We start from the raw sequence: 18,194 nt of genomic DNA on the forward strand, positions 1-18,194 counted from the left end.
AAACAAAGGACGCAGGTGGATTCATGACAAAATTGTGTTTTGGTGATGGTGATGTGTTTGTACATCTTACTTTACTGAACATTCTTGCTGCTAACAATTAGTTCTATCTATAATGAACTTGGCCCAGTAGTTTCAGTGGAAAATGATAGTAAAAATTTACAAATTTTATGAAAATTGTAAAAAAATGACTATAAAGGACAATAACTCCTAAAGGGGTCAATTGACCATTTTGGTCATGCTGACTTATTTGTAAATCTTACTTTGCTGTACATTATTGCTGTTTACAGTTTATCTCTATCTATAATAATATTCAAGATAATAACCAAAAACAGCAAAATTTTCCTAAAATTACCAATTCAGGGGCAGCAACCCAACAACAGGTTGTCCGATTCATCTGAAAATTTCAGGGCAGATAGATCTTGACCAGATAAACAATTTCACCCATGTCAGATTTGCTCTAAATGCTTTGGTTTTTGAGTTATTAGCCAAAAACTGCATTTTACCCCTATGTTCTATTTTTAGCCATTGCAGCCATCTTGGTTGGTTGGCCGGGTCAAGCTACACATTTTTTAAACTAGATACCCCAAAGATGATTGTGGCCAAGTTTGGATTAATTTGGCCCAGTAGTTTCAGAGAAGAAGATTTTTGTAAAAGATTACTAAGATTTACGAAAAATGGTTAAAAATTGACTATAAAGGGCAATAACTCCTAAAGGGATCAACTGACCATTTCGGTCATGTTGACTTATTTGTAAATCTTACTTTGCTGTACATTATTGCAGTTTACAATTTATCTCTATCTTTAATAATATTCAAGATAATAACCAACAAGAGCTGTCAAAATGACAGTAAACCGGATTCTTTAAAATTTATTTGTGTTCTGGCATTTATCAATATTACAAGGACCAAAACTCCTAATAGGAAATTTTAAAAGGTTTGGTTGAACGGTTCATGAGAAAATGCACAGACACAACATTTTTTAAACTTTCAAGAACCGTAACTCCTGAACGGTAAAAATCAAAATCGTCATTATTGAACTTGACCTCCATTTTGTTGTCAGTAACAACATATTAAAATTTTAAAAGGTTTGGTTGACTGGTTTGTGAGTAAATGCACGGACACGACATTTTTTAAACTTTCAAGAACCGTAACTCCTGAACGGTATTATTGAACTTGACCTCCGTTATGTTGTCAGTAACAACATATTAAAATTTTAAAAGGTTTGGTTGAACGGTTCATGAGTAAATGCACGGACACAACATTTTTTAAACTTTCAAGAACCGTAACTCCTGAACGGTAAAAGTCAAAATCGTCATTATTGAACTTGACCTCCATTTTGTTGTAAGTAACAACATATTAAAATTTTAAAAGGTTTGGTTGCCGCCCGCCTGCCCGCCCCGCCCGCCCGACTGCCCGACCAACGGGTTGTCCAATACATCTGAAAATTTCAGGGCAGATAGATCTTGACCTGATAAACAATTTTACCCATGTCAGATTTGCTCTAAATGCTTTGGTTTTTGAGTTATAAGCCAAAAACTGCATTTTACCCCTATGTTCTATTTTTAGCCATGGCGGCCATCTTGGTTGGTTGGCCGGGTCACCGGACACATTTTTAAAACTAGATACCCCAATAATGATTGTGACCAAGTTTGGTTTAATTTGGCCAAGTAGTTTCAGAGGAGAAGATTTTTGTAAAAGTTAACAGACGACGACAACGACGGACGACAGACGCAAAGTGATGAGAAAAGCTCACTTGGCCCTTTGGGCCAGGTGAGCTAAAAAATCACATTTTTTAGAGGAATTGTTTATGGAAGGTGTCATCACTCTTCATCATATCCTAAGGAGTAACTGTTACATGCAGTCGCTTGCAAATATATTTGTATAAGGTTATTTACAGTTTGCATATGTGTCAGCTTCAAGTTGACAAAATAGCAACTAAGTGAACTGCAAAAAATGCTTAGCATCTAGGAAGTGCTAATTAGATATATAAGGGAGTCCTGGGACAGATTTTGTTATATAAGTACAAAGTAGGTTGTTAATCTGTGTCATCTCATTCCACCAAAATAGATATGCAATATTAGGTCAATGTCAGAAAAATATCAATAAAATTGAGAATGGAAATGGGGAATGTGTCAAAGAGACAACAACCCGACCAAATAAAAAACAACAGCAGAGGGTCACCAACAGGTCTTCAATGTAGCGAGAAATTCCCGCACCCGGAGGCGTCCTTCAGCTGGCCCCTAAACAAATATATACTAGTCCAGTGATAATGAACGCCATACTAATTTTCCAACTTTTTTGTATGAGGATGAGAAACTGGGGAAGGGTGATCGAGGTTCTAACTTTAAGTGTTATATTTGGCTGTAACTTGTAACACATTAACAATTATGAATTAATAGTGTGTGATTGGCAAAGGATGAATTTAATTTTAGGAATGCATTTCTAATTTTCTCAGCCAAAAAAAGAAAATATGGGCCCTTTTGAAGGGAAGAGGTTGGTTAAATTTTTACAACAAAATTTTCCTAAATATTTCAGCATATTATTACTATGATTTGATATGTTCTTGCTCAGATCTATAGTATCTTAAAATAACCATAGTTTATATGTGCCCCCCCCTAACCCCTTTAAAACTTATGATTTATATGTATGGGGCAGTAGTTATTTCATTTCCTGACAGGTTAAACTCAGCGAGTAATTTTCAAGTTTTAACATCTGAAATTTTTATTTAGCTTTATATCTATACAATTCTAACTGAAAATAAACTATATAGAACTAGAAAATATTATCTAAAATAGTCAACAAAATATTTAAAACATGTGTATCATACATACCTTATCTTTTAAATCTAAGCAGCTCTTCGTCTTTGGAAAATCTCTCAACTTATAGTGCCTAGCTTTTGTGAAAGAAAATCAATATCGTTCTTTGTCTTCTATCTGAAAGGGAAAAAAGCAAGTCACAGACAGAGTGACACTTCTGTTTTCAGCTGCTACTGTTATTAATCACAAAAATGGATAAAAGAAAATGTGGGAACATACGTCAACAAGACAGCAACATGACAATAACAATCAAAGTTAATATCACTATGATCTTTAGCTTGCTTTTATTAGAAGTATTTTACTTTGATAATTCTAAATCAGAAAAAGTTGATTTTTATAAAAGTTTATTATAAAATTACTTTAAAAATTGTCTGTTCTTGAAACTGTTGCCTTTAACTAGATGTACTTAAAAGAAGGTCGTCCCTTCATTTCTAGAATTCACTTTGATAAAAAAGAGGTCCAGCAATCATGCTTTTATACTGCAGTGAGTGCAGTCTGTGCCAAACTGTTTTAGGGACTGATCGAAAAAGAAATTTAAATTTTTTGTACTATATTTTGAACAAAAATAACTAAAACAAGAGGCTCTCAAGAGCCTGAATCGATCACCTTAAAGTTTTTGCTTAAATCTTCCATCAATGATTATTTTGGGTTTTCAATTTATATAAATGGTTCTTCGATTCTGTCATATCTTCTTCAAAAGCAAAAACAAGAGTGGACACACTGAAATGTCTCATTTGTCTCATGTTCATAATATAATTTATGATGAAAGTATAAAAAAACATTGTATACCCCAAGCATTACATTATTGCTGTTTACAGTTTATCTACATCTATAATAATATTCAAGATAATAACCAAAAACAGCAAAATTTCCTTAAAATGACCAATTCAGGGGCGGCAACCCACCAACGGGTTGTCCGATTCATCTGAAAATTTCAGGGCAGATAGATCTTGACCTGATAAACAATTTTACCCCTGTCAGATTTGCTCTAAATGCTTTGGCTTTTGACTTATAGGCTAAAAACTGCATTTTACCCCTATGTTCTCTTTTTAGCCATGGCGGCCATCTTGGTTGGTTAGCCGGGTCACCAGACACAATTTTTAAACTAGATACCCTAATAATGATTTTGGCCATGTTTGGTTAAATTTGGCCCAGTAGTTTCAGAGGAGTAGATTTTTGTAAAAGATAACTAAGATTTACGGAAAATGGTTAAAAATTGACTATAAAGGGCCATAACTCCTAAAGGGGTCAACTGACCATTTCCATCATGTTGACTTATTTGTAAATCTTACTTTGCTGAACATTTTTGCTGTTTACAGTTTATCTCTATCTATAATAATATTCATGATAATAACCAAAAACAGCAAAATTTCCTTAAAATAACCAATTCAGAGGCAGCAACCTAACAATCGGGTGTCTGATTCACCTGAAAATTTCAGGGCAGATAGATCTTGACCTGATAAACCAATTAACCTGTGTCAGATTTGCTCTAAATGCTTTGGTTTTTGAGTTATAAGCCAAAAACTGATTTTTCCCCTATGTTCTATTTTTAGCCATGGTGGCCATCTTGGTTGGTTGGCCGGGTCACCGGACACAATTTTTAAACTAGTTACCCCAATGATGATTGTTGCCAAGTTTGGTTCAATTTGGCCCAGTAGTTTCAGAGGAGAAGATTTTTGTAAAAGATAACTAAGATTTACGGAAAATGGTTAAAAATTGACTATAAAGGGCCATAACTCCTTAAGGGGTCAACTGACCATTTTGGTCATTTGACTTATTTGTAAATCTTACTTTGCTGAACATTTTTACTGTTTACAGTTTATCTCTATCTATAATAATATTCATGATAATAACCAAAAACAGCAAAATTTCCTTAAAATTACCAATTCAGGGGCAGCAACCTAACAACGGGTTGTCCGATACATTACAGACCTATGTGTTTAAAACTTTAGTAAAACTAAAAAATCACAATTTTTTACAAAATTTGCTACTTTTAAAAGTAAATGATTTGTAAAATCACTTATTTCAATAAGTCCTCGGACTGTTTTAAGAGGTTGGCCGGGAATTAAACCATATAAACAGGATTTTTCTCAATATTGTAAAAATTAAATTCACATATTAGTCTAAAAGGACAAAATCGCAATAATAAGTGCACACAATAAATTTGGTTTGTTAATAATATTGATCCCTGAGAAGATCTATTTTGACTGACTAGTTCCAATCTGTAAAAAAATTTTCAGAAGAAATTAATGGGTTTTTTTTTTATCATTGTTTATAAATAATAACTTTTATAAAGTACTGTGTGAAATATGTTACATATTATATATTGTCTATTTCAAAAATTACAGAACACATTTTTAATACCTTAAAATAAATAAACTGACCATGTCTTATAAACTGTTCTTTTGTTTTTATATGAATCATATTATAATATTTAATTTAATATTATTTCTAAACATTTTTTATGTTTTTGTCTATTATGATTTATTTGTTTGTAATTGATATGCCTATAAGGGCCCTTTGATTAGAAAATAAACATATTTGATTTGATTTGATTAAAAAAAATTAAAGAAAACAAAGCATAACTTCAGTATGATGTGAATCCATTTGATAATTATGAATTTTTTTTGACTGTACCACTTTAAAAACAAGAGGCTCTCAAGAGCCTGAATCGCTCACCTTAATTCTTTTGGTTAAATCTCTCATCAATGATTATTTTGGCTTTTCAATTTATTTAAATGTTTTTTGGATCATCCTATTTTCTTCAAAAGCCAAAAAAAATAATCATTTTCTCCTATGTTCTATTTTAGCCATAGGAGCTATGTTTCTTGACATACAAGGAAATAAAATATAAAATTTATACTAGATACTCTGAAACTCATTTAGCCTAAGTTTGGCTGAAATTGATACAGCAGTTTCAAAGGAGAAGATTTTTTAAAGTAAGTCAACATGATGAACAAATTGTGAAAAAAGTCTTTAAAGGGCAATAACTCCTTAAGGGGTCAATTGACAATTTTGGTCATGTTGACTTATTTGTAAATCTTACTTTGCTGAACATTATTGCTGTTTACAGTTTATTTCTATCTATAATTATATTCAAGATAATAAACAAAAACAGCAAAATTTCCTTAAAATTATCAATTCAGGGGCAGCAACCCAACAACAGGTTGTCTGATTCATCTGAAAATTTCAGGGCAGATAGATCTTGACCTGATAAACAATATTACCCAACGTCAGATTTGCTCTAAATGCTTTGGTTTTTGAGTTATAAGCCAAAAACTGCATTTGACCCCTATGTTCTATTTTTAGCAATGGCGACCATGTTTGTTGATAGATCACAACTTCGGATACAATTTACAAACTAGATACCCTAAGGAACATTCAGTTAAAGTTTGGAAGTATTTGGCCCAGTAGTTTCAGAGGAGAACATTTTTGTAAAAGATTACTAAGATTTACGAAAAATGGTTAAAAATTGACTATAAAGGGCAATAACTCCTAAAGGGGTCAACTGACCATTTCCGTCATGTTGACTTATTTGTAAATCTTACTTTGCTGAACATTATTCCTGTTTACAGTTTATCTCTATCTATAATAATATTCAAGATAATAACCAAAAACAGCAAAATTTCCTTAAAATTACCAATTCAGAGGCAGCAACCCAACAACAGGTTGTCTGATTCATCTGAAAATTTCAGGGCAAATAGATCTTGACCTGATAAACAATATTACCCAACGTCAGATTTGCTCTAAATGCTTTGGTTTTTGAGTTATAAGCCAAAAACTGCATTTGACCCCTATGTTCTATTTTTAGCAATGGCGACCATGTTTGTTGATAGATCATAACTTCGGATACAATTTACAAACTAGATACCCTAAGGAACATTCAGTTAAAGTTTGGAAGTATTTGGCTCAGTAGTTTCAGAGGAGAAGATTTTTGTAAAAGATTACTAAGATTTACGAAAAATGGTTAAAAATTGACTATAAAGGGCAATAACTCCTAAAGGGGTCAACTGACCATTTCCATCATGTTGACTTATTTGTAAATCTTACTTTGCTGAACATTATTCCTGTTTACAGTTTATCTCTATCTATAATAATATTCAAGATAATAACCAAAAACAGCAAAATTTCCTTAAAATTACCAATTCAGGGGCAGCAACCCAACAACGGGTTGTCTGATTCATCTAAAAATTTCAGGGCAGATAGATCTTGACCTGATGAACAATATTACCCCATGTCAGATTTGCTCTAAATGCTTTGGTTTTTGAGTTATAAGCCAAAAACTGCATTTGACCCCTATGTTCTATTTTTAGCAATGGCGACCATGTTTGTTGATAGATCAAAACTTCGGATACAATTTATAAATTAGATACCCTAAGGAACATTCAGTTAAAGTTTGAAAGTATTTGGCCCAGTAGTTTCAGAGGAGAAGATTCTTGAAATAGTTTACGACGACGACAGACGACGACAGACGACGGACGACGACGGACGCCAAGTGATGGCATAAGCTCACTTGTCCCTTCGGGACAGGTGAGCTAAAAATAAATGAAATAAAGATTTTGTTATTTTAGGGTGTTCTAGTTCAACCCATAAAAATGGGGGATAACACAGTTCCTTGAAATTGATTAAATTTATGAACTCTTAAATCAGGAATTAATTAACTTAAGGATGTACACCTCTGAGGAGCCAAAAATTTCTAGAATTAAACTTTTTTCTTAACCTGATTTTTTGGTTTATGAGACTGTAAAAAACTAATAGGTGAAGAAAAAATTACATGGTGGTGCACTTCCTTTATTTCTATGGTCCTTTGAAAATACCCAATTTTGATGATTTTCCCATTTTTCATCAATTAAAATTTTTGCCTATTTTTGGGCTCTTATCGTGAAATAAATCACAGTTCCACAATTAAACTTTGTTTCATACTTTCAATAAAGATGGAATGGACCAATCTGAATAAATTTAACTTAAAAAAACTATAGGTATTATAGGTCATGTAGGTGTTAATATAAGAAAGTTTTATCATATTTTGATGCTTTTTAGTGTCAAATTTACCATGCTGTCAATTTTGTAAATTTGTGATTTTTCTCAGTTTTAAGAACAACATGCATATCATTTAAACTTTTTTGTTATAAATGATAGAAAAAATACATATATCTAATCTAAGAAATTTGAAAAGACCAAAATGATATGGGATGTACATAATTTTTGTAAAATCATTTTTTGTACCCTCACCGGCATTATCTCAAAAATTTGGCTAAAAAGACTGACGTACTTGATTGGTCGTAAAATTTGAAAACTGAAAAACTATTCATTGTAAATACACAATTTTTTCACAGAGTTGTTTGATTATAATACTTTTAAAATTCATTGATATTTTCCACTTGTCATGCTTGTATCACATGTTTTGGAAACTAGAACGAGATTTCGAGACTGAAACGTTCGATCTTCCCTCAAAATAGTATAGCACGTACACTATTGTCAATATATGTTTTCCCAGATTTTTTTATAGATAAAAGAGGGGCGTAAAGGGGGGTATTTGCATGGAAGAACGCGAAATAACATTGCAATCCCATTTCACGATGAATGTCACAACAATTACAAATATCCTGCATGTTGATCTTTTTACCGATTTCACGAAACACAGTTAATAACAAACCTTTTTCACGGCTTCACGTGAAATAGTAATGGCAAAATATGTTGCACGAAAATAACATTTTACCACCCTCATAAAAAGTCCAAAATTTTATAGCCACATATTATAAATAAAATTTGGAGATTTATATATATTTGAAAAATTCTAAATGTTTAGGTTTTACAAATATATGAAAGGAGACCATATGGCCTTTATAAACCAAAAATTAAGATAATTTTTTTGATTAGATTTTGCAGCTAAAATAAACTTGTTTACATTTTAAAAAAATATGGCGGGTAATGTGCACACGTTAGAACTATAAATTGACATGTCCGTGTAATGTGTATGTTTGTCATTTTTGGGATGGAGAAAACAGTTAGAAATAAACATCATGTCAGTCTCTGATCATATCTGTGATATTTGTCATAGACAGGATTGTTTTTTTCTATAAGACATACTGTCATTCACACTAGATTGCAAAATGTGGCCTAGAACTACAGCTTCAGTGGATTTGAATTACCACGCAAATTCTAAATCAGTGGACAAGGGGAGATAACTCAAATTGAACAAGGTAACAAAAGGGAATTACCCTAAAAATTCTTGTGACAGTTTATGGCTAAATTTAGAATAATAAACACCTATATTTTTGGAAGTTTGCACATGTCGGTGAGTATTACCAATGAATAATTTCTAAAAATATCACTCTTAGTTACACTATGATTTCAAAAGGTTAAATGCAAGCTTCCTACACATAAAAGAAAATCTATGTTTAGAATTATTTAAGGATCTGCTGATAAATATGTTGATTCATAACAAAAGTCTTGTGGATACTCAAAGAGCTCTAATTCTTCCTGTTAAAGAATTATGCCAACTAAATGTGAGTTATTATGGTACTGGAAATCATCTATACGAATTTCATAGACCTGAAAATGCTTTAGACCTTTGTGTGATTTCAGCAGTACGTACTACTGACAACTAGGAGAGGTTAACAGTGATCTATGTTTTATTGAAACAGTCTATCAATAAAGCTTTTTTTTATCATTGTAGTTTGTTTGGTATTCATTTATTTTAGCCTTTGAGTCATTTCAGCTGGTCTTTCTGGTATTACCTTTGTTTTTTTAAAGGTTCTTTTTGCCAAGATGCATTTAGATCTATTATGTTAATTGTGTGTGTTTATTTCATTTTTTTGTCTTGATTATAAATTATGTTAAAATTCTTTTCTTAAGAACCAATAGAAACTATGTAATTTAAAAGACCTCTTGTCATTTATTTATTACTAGTTTATATCCCATTAAGTTACTGTCATTTCTGACCATTCCAAGATAAATAAGTAGAACAACAACTAATAAATCATAATTGCTTATTAAACAATATTTGTTATATTTAGCTTTATATATATATTACTTGATTCCCCAGTAATTTTATTTACATGCAATTTAAAATGTCTGTCATGCTTCACAATTTCTTAGAAACCTGAAAATATTTTAAAAGAACCAGGGCAGTTTTTACCTGGAATTATTATATAGGTACATGTATGAAATTATCTATTGATCATAATGTTAGTCCTTGCTATTTTACTAGGAAGTTTAAAAATTCAAATCAATGTAAATTCCCTTAAAATCTAGTTTATTTTAAAATACATTTGTACATGTACGTATGCAATAATTATATATTGGAGGGACTTCAAAATCACAACAAAAAGTTACAAAATGTGTATGATGGATATATATGAAAAAACCAGATGATGTGTTTGGTAAGGAACATGTACACTTTGTACCAGTCAAGTAGTTCATAGTTTTCTGTGAAAAGTTGAATAATATTGTTGTTTTTATATGTGGCCAAAGTGGTGTTGTTATTATGTTATTTTGGACTGAAAATTTTCTGTTGGCCCACTTGGTATTTTCTATCTCTTTTTGATGTACGGTTGAGAAACTTAGATCTTGTTAAAAGGTTTTCTGGTATTTAAATTCAGTTTAAGAATTAAGATGTAGTTGCAAGTGACTGGCTATTAAGTCAAAGTGCATATACACATGCTTTTATGATATAGTTCACTTTGGACTGGCATAACAGTCATATACATGTATGTGGAAAGGATTTTTAATTTTTGGGTTGAAAGTATTTGACAGTAAATCTATTGATGTCATGGATGTAACTTGAAAAAGCAGGGTTTAAAGCCTAGTAGAAAAATATGTATCTTAAGATAGCAGACATATTTTTTAATGTACAATTAGTCTCTTAACTTATTGATAATGCTAAAAATTATCTCTCTGTTTATCCTTTTTTGTAGTAGAGTGTAAACAATTTATGTAATAATTAGTATTCTGAAAACACGACAACAACATTAGGTCTTTTTGGAAGCGTGTTTGCATATAACTCATGTCCTTTGTGTTGAGTTAATTGTCTATAATCAATACAAATTGGTGAAAATTTTCTAACAAAATGTTTGTCAAATGCATTATTGAAAACTTGGACCATATATATATACTGCTACTAAAATTGAGAATGGAAATGGGGAATGTGTCAAAGAGACAACAACCCGACCAAATAAAAAACAACAGCAGAGGGTCACCAACAGGTCTTCCATGTAGCGAGAAATTCCCGCACCCGGAGGCGTCCTTCAGCTGGCCCCTAAACAAATATATACTAGTCCAGTGATAATGAACGCCATACTAATTTCCAAATTGTACACAAGAAACTAAAATTAAAATAAAAAAATAAAATGCTACTGTTTGTATGTAAAATTTGTAACAATAAGAAAATTTAACACGGAACTGAATAAAAACTCAATAAAGAAATGAAAGGTTTAATTGCTCCAATGATGTCCTGTTACAACACTGTCCCTTGTTAGGGGAGGATAAAGTGCCCATGACCATGTTGCACCTCACCACATAATTTTAGCTGACGGAGCCTGTAGTTCAGTGGTTGTCATTGGTTCATGTCTGTCATTGTTAGTTTTTTTCATACTAAGTAGTAAAGTATATTGTTTATATTGTGTTAAGTTAGCAGTGGCGGATCCAGAAATTTCCATAAGAGGGGCCCATTGACTGCCTAAGAGGGGGCCCGCCCGGTTATGCTACAGGGATTCCCTATATAAGCAACCAAATTTTTCCACGAAAAGGGGGGACCAAATCTTCTTTTATTTATACATGGATATTTTGCCAATCATGCATTAATAAATAAGCTTATTACAAGCATTATTTATTCATATGCATTGAAGTTTGATAAAAAGCTTAAATACAAAGTTTTCCTTGTGAAGGTCAGATGTCTCTTTATGAAACATATGGCTTCCTCCATCAATGAGATATAGCAAAGTGGCATTATACATTATTCAGTAGTGTTGCATGTCACACAATCTTCATTACTTGGGGTCCTTTTTTGTACAGCCGTAATCAATGAATGATTGTTTTTTCAAGGAGTTATTTTTTAAGTTCTCATTGCATTAACTCCATAAGATAATGCTATTGTCATGTGTATTTATTAAATGTGACAGTTCACTTTACACAAGTTGAAATAGCCAGGTTAACACCAACTGAATCTGGGTAAGGCAGCAACCATTTGATTTTCTGGGGGGGGGGGCTATGGTTTTTTTTGGAAAAAAAAGTTTGTTTCCAGTTTTTGGAGAAAAAAATAATTTGTTTTTGATTCTGAGAAAAAAAAATTGTTTGTTTCACCCTCAGCTGCCACTATATGTAATGCTAAAATTGAAAGAAAAAAATTGTTTTCGACTTGTCGTGAAAAAAATAGATTGTTTTTCGCCACAGGCGAAAAAAAAAAATTGTCCAGAAAAAAAAACCCATAGCCCCCCCCAGAAAATCAAATGGTTGCTGCCTAAGGGTTTTATTTTCTTTGCAATAAAATGAATTATAAAAATAAGGAGATGGGGTATGCATGTCAAGGAGACAACTATCCAGCAAAGTTCGAATGTAAGTGGATGTAAGCAATTATAGGCAACTGTATGGCCTTCAATAATGAAAAAAAATTATACCATATAGTTGGTTTTAAAAGGCCAGGAGAACCCAATTTGAAATTATCATGGCATCTTAGCTTTTGACATTGATTTTAAAACAATATTACCAACATGGCTTGAAAATGAATCCTGTAATTTTGCTAGTAAATAGATAAAATAACAAACACAAAAGCAATGAAAAATTGGTATAAAAATGGTTAAAATGTGTTTAAAAAGTTGATGGATTTTTTTTTTATAAAAACATGCTTATTGCTGAAGGAGGTACATTGTATGATTTATTTTAAATATATTATTTTATATGCAGGTCTGAGACCGAACATGGTTTTTTCACGAATGGCAGAAGGAGGATCTCCACTCAAGTCACTACCAGGTATTGTACTTTGACTAAAGCTGGAATTTTTGCTTTAATAATAAGTATTCCAAAATGAATCTTTATTACTGAATAAAGTTGGAGAAAATATTTTTTGTTTCCTATTGGTTATACAGCTACTTAGGTATTAACATATTTTGACATATATCCTTGTCTTTCAAATATTTAGGTTTGAGTGATTCTGATGAAGGTAAATCCAGCAAGAGCACTTTGTCTTGCACTTATCCAGCAAGAGCACTTTGTCTTGCACCAATCCAGCAAGAGCACTTTGTGTTGCACCAATCCAGCAAGAGCACTTTGTCTTGCACCAATCCAGCAAGAGCACTTTGTGTTGCACCAATCCAGCAAGAGCACTTTGTCTTGCACCAATCCAGCAAGAGCACTTTGTCTTGCACCAATCCAGCAAGAGCACTTTGTGTTGCACCAATCCAGCAAGAGCACTTTGTGTTGCACCAATCCAGCAAGAGCACTTTGTCTTGCACCAATCCAGCAAGAGCACTTTGTCTTGCACCAATCCAGCAAGAGCACTTTGTCTTGCACCAATCCAGCAAGAGCACTTTGTCTTGCACCAATCCAGCAAGAGCACTTTGTCTTGCACCAATCCAGCAAGAGCACTTTGTCTTGCACCAATCCAGCAAGAGCACTTTGTCTTGCACCAATCCAGCAAGAGCACTTTGTCTTGCACCAATCCAGCAAGAGCACTTTGTCTTGCACCAATCCAGCAAGAGCACTTTGTCTTGCACCAATCCAGCAAGAGCACTTTGTCTTGCACCAATCCAGCAAGAACACTTTGTCTTGCACCAATCCAGCAAGAGTGCTTTCGGTTTCACTAATCCAACAAGAGCAATTTGGGTTACACTAAATCTATGAATTGTTATATTCATTTATTAACACTGCATCTGGCCTGGGTTGATATCAACTGATTTGGTACTCACAGGCATGATTTATAACACCTTTTCTTAAATTTAAAAATTAAGAATTTAATTAGAAACTGTCCTTCCAACTCTGTAAGGCACAGTTGGCCCTAGATTTTTTTTAAGCCCATGCCATAATTGGAAAGTGCATTGAGTTTTACTCTTGTCCATGTGTCTGACCGTACATCCAAAAATAGATTTCGGTTCACTAAAATTACTTGCATTTACTTAATCTTAAGAAACTTATACACAAAGATTAATATCCACAAAACACAGATTTTTCTTAAATTTTGGTGGCTTCCCTTATACTGTTACAGAGTTATGCTCCTTTATAAATGGAAAGTTTCCATTCTCTAACTTTAGTTTGCCTCAACCTAACATTATGAATCTAATACACAATATGCTAATATTACCACAATACACAGATCAAGTTTGAATTTTGGTGGTGTCAATTTTAACGTTCTAGAGTTATTCCCCTTTACAAATAGTAAAATTGCTGAATTTTTCGTTTTCATTATCTTTTTTAAGTTTGCAAACAACCAAATGTTACGATACTTTTTACCACAAAACTCAGATTGAGTACAAATTTGGGTAGTATCACTTTTACCGTTCTTAAGTTATGTTCCTTTATAACTTTGTATATACAAGTGGGGGCATCTCCTGTGTCCCATGGACACATTCCCCATATATTTGTTTGTGCGTGTTACTTGGAATGGACATATTCTTAACTCATAATATTGTGTGGTGAAGGACACTACTTTAGTCTAATCCATTGGAGGTGTGTCTTCATTTGAAGATTTTATATACAAATACAGATCTATATAGATACAGATCCCTTTTGGTTATAAAGCTCTTCAGTAGAAAACAGCAGAAGACCGCCAATATGTCTTGAACACAGTGCGAAAATCCTGCATCCAGAGGGGTGCTAAGGCCGTCCCCTAAACAAATATGTGTACTAGTTCAGCAATAATGGATGTAATACTAAACTCTAAAACATATCAATGAACTTAAATTAAAAATCTTGTAAGACTTACAAAGGCCAGAGGCTCCTGACTTAGGACAGGCACGAAAATCTTCAATTAATAAACCTGTTGAATATACATTTGTGAATACACAATTATATACAAGTAAAATAAACTAGTTTAGATTATACATATGATTATTACTTGAACAGTTTTAATACTTTCATTTCAGATACATCCCCTAAAGAAAGAAATTTTTATGGAGCTGAAATATGGGAAAATCTTCGTTCAAAACAGACAATGCTGTCATACTGGCGCCGAGGCTTGACAGAAGTTTTAAAAGACCATGAATTTGATGAAGCTGAAGGAAAGAAAGTTATAAATTTTCTATTGTCTATTGTAAGTGTTCAAATATATGATATATATTATAACAGAGGCAGATTTAGGAGGGGGGCCAGAGCCCCCCTTTTTGGGAAAAAATTTGGTTGCTTATATAGGGAATCACTGAAGCATGACTGGAGCCGGCCCCCTCTTAGGCAGTCAGTGGGCCTTATGAAAATTTCTGGATCCGCTAGTGTATAATTCTATAACAGTCTGGTGAGGACTACTTTTGGAATCAAATTTGAAGTACATCAGATGTTTTGCTTTAGCTAATGTTATGCCCCATTTAATGGCATTATGTTTTCTGGTCTGTGCGTCCGTTCATTCCTCCATTCGTCTGTCCTGCCTTAGGTTAAAGTTTGGTTGTTAAAGTTTTTGGTCGAGGTAGTTTTTAATGAAGTTGAAGTCCAATCAACTTGAAACTTAGTACACATGTTCCCTATGAAATGATCTTTCTAATTTTAATGCCAAATTAGAGATTTTCCCAAATTTTCACAGTCCACTGAACATAGAAAATGATAGTGCAGATGGGGCATCCATGTACTGGGGACATATATTTGTTTAAACCCTTTTAAAAGTGTCTTCAGTCAATTCACTTGTTTATGTCACAGATTTGAACTGATTTGGTCATTAAAGATCCTCAAATTCAAGCTTAATTATGAAAAAATTTATTTATAAAAATATGCTATAAAATGTCAGATGGGTAATTGTCTTAAATGCAAATGGCCACATCTGCGCATTCAATCTCAACCTTTATATATTTAAATGATAAGACTGAACACAAGTGAGTCCACTTCCACTTCAGACAAAAACTGTCTAGAAATTAGCACAAACGCAAAAATTGTGAAGATTTAGTCATTTCGCAAGTGTTTGCTTTTTGTGTGTTTTTTGCTGTTTTTGCTCTGATTATGTTTCATGAATGTGTAATAGGTTTTGTAGTAAATTTTGATTACTCAAATTACATAAATCCATAGTTTGCAATACTTGTCATAATTTGAGCAATTACTAGATGTGCTATAAATTGTACAGTCAACTTTTTGAAAAAATTTAAGTCCAATGAAGTTACAATGTAGTCACAATGTAGTCACCATTGTAGTCTTGTCGGTGTCATCCAGAAAGGAGTGCTTCCAAAGCCAACCAGGCTCAGCTACTCAGGAGAAACATGTACTCAAAAGACACCTCAACACAACTGTAACTGTTTCAAGCCAGACAACATTAACTTGCAATATTTCAAACATTTTGGACTTTAACTTAAACTGTGAATGGATTAGTGAAATTAGTGACTTTATTATTTGGAACATTTGGACTTAATTTATTTGTAAATTGTTTTGGCATCATTATCATCATTTAGATCTGTTATTATATAAAACTGTTACAACTTGCTGCTTGCTTTATAGTTATGCCTGCCATTGCTTAAGTATTGCGAAAGACTGACCCCCTGTACCTTGGGCTGTGCATGTTCGATAGTCCCCCTTAAACTCGACGTGCATTGGCCCTTGGTGACAAATGCATAGATACCCCTTATCATTTCTGATATATCATAAAAGTTATTTTTATCTTTTATAGTTTCGTTTTGCCATATTAGCGGCTAAAGAACATGGACCTGGAGCAACGGTCAAGATACTTTACAACTTAGTCCCTAATCATTTGAACCTGGTTAGCTGGCGGAGGATATTAGTTGGAATGAATTTAGTGTTAGAAGAACCTGATACAAATAATGACATTAGACTTATAGGAGTCACTTTATCTAAAAAACATAATAGAGAAATTATTTTACAAACATTAGACGAATTTTCCAGATTATTAGTATTGCTGAAAGGTGAGTTTATTCTAAATATTCCTGATTTTTTAAATACATATCTTTACGATATATTAAACATGTACTGTAAATTCAGAAATTAATCATATGTTAATGTGTCCATTTATTATTGGGATCTTTAAAAAATGGACAAAAATGCAAGATTCAAATTGCGATTTTCAAGAAAATTTGCATACACTTATATGTATCAGACATCAGAATAGGAGTTCTTATTATTATGATTTCCACCCATTCGCATTATTCACATTAGTATGAACATCACAATGATTTCTGAATTTACACATGTTACAGTATGCAAGACAAATTACAAAAACACTGAAATATAAAAAATTAGAGAAGGTATGATTGCCAATGAGACAACTCTCTGATTTTGATTAAGAGATCATTCTTATAATCTTGATTTTATTTGTCAAATATCATGATATTTTAATAAGAGTGAAATTGTGCAAATAAGGAAACGTGTTAAAATAAAAATCAACCTATAAATAAGAACCAATTTGAAATGTCATACCTTTAACCTTTCCATTGCCTAAGTTTTGGAAAATTACTATCAATGACTGACTTAACAAATATGATCTACAGTACAAAATTAGAGACCAGGAGCCAAGCATTTTTTAGTAAGATCTCCTTAAAGTTAACAGCCTTATAATTTTGTATTTCAACACAAGACTTATAAATTTAGTGCCCCTTAATTAAAAGGTTTTGAAAGTCGAATCAAAAATTGAGGTAAAGGGCTTCAAATGTGAAATTTCAAAAACAAATGTGATGAAACCTTTTATTAATTAAATTGTATTGCTTTTCATCAAAATATTCTAATATGGATGAGATGTGTCTTTTTATCAAAACTTTTTGAAATAGCATTGTATAAATTGTAGACACATTTCTGTCATAATGCATGGTTGTGGTTACTATATTGTCCATTTTGTAGTGAATTCCAAAATACTTTAATTTAAACTTTCTATTCTAGTTTATACATAAAACAGTATATACAAATATGATCACAAAAAAAAAAATCTTATTTTCAGATTGCAATTGGCAAGTATTGCAGACAATTCTAGATATGGACCAAGGTTATCCAATGGCTCTACTTGAAATAGTAAGTTGTCAACATATTTGAATGTGTCATTAGAGATATATTAATGTATATTTGATTAAAATTTAAGGAAAATAAAAAAAGACAACAGTAGTATACTGCTGTTGAAAGTCATAAATGGATTGAGAGAAAACAAATCCGGATTACTAACGAAAACTGAGGGAAACACATCAAAAAGAAAAGGAAAACAACGAAATAACGGAAACATGAAAGTGCAACAAAAAAACAAATGACAATGCAA

General features: G+C 32.4%; 1 protein-coding gene across 9 annotated transcripts in view; it reads left to right on the plus strand.

Moving 5' to 3' along the window:
* LOC143080986 (uncharacterized) overlaps positions 1–18,194 on the plus strand; it is a 44,239-nt gene that overhangs the window by 23,712 nt on the left and 2,333 nt on the right. The window contains exons 1-6 of one of the 9 annotated variants that reach the window (XM_076257245.1): positions 9,002–9,113; positions 12,719–12,784; positions 12,954–12,974; positions 14,893–15,059; positions 16,608–16,860; positions 17,886–17,956. In XM_076257245.1, the coding sequence (XP_076113360.1) occupies positions 12,733–12,784; positions 12,954–12,974; positions 14,893–15,059; positions 16,608–16,860; positions 17,886–17,956 (564 nt within the window). In that variant the 5' untranslated portion in view covers positions 9,002–9,113; positions 12,719–12,732. The other 8 variants (XM_076257223.1, XM_076257215.1, XM_076257272.1 and 5 more) reach the window with 8 other exon arrangements.

Source organism: Mytilus galloprovincialis, chromosome 1 (assembly GCF_965363235.1).
Source record: "Mytilus galloprovincialis chromosome 1, xbMytGall1.hap1.1, whole genome shotgun sequence".
Classification (NCBI taxonomy): Eukaryota; Metazoa; Mollusca; class Bivalvia; order Mytilida; family Mytilidae; genus Mytilus; species Mytilus galloprovincialis.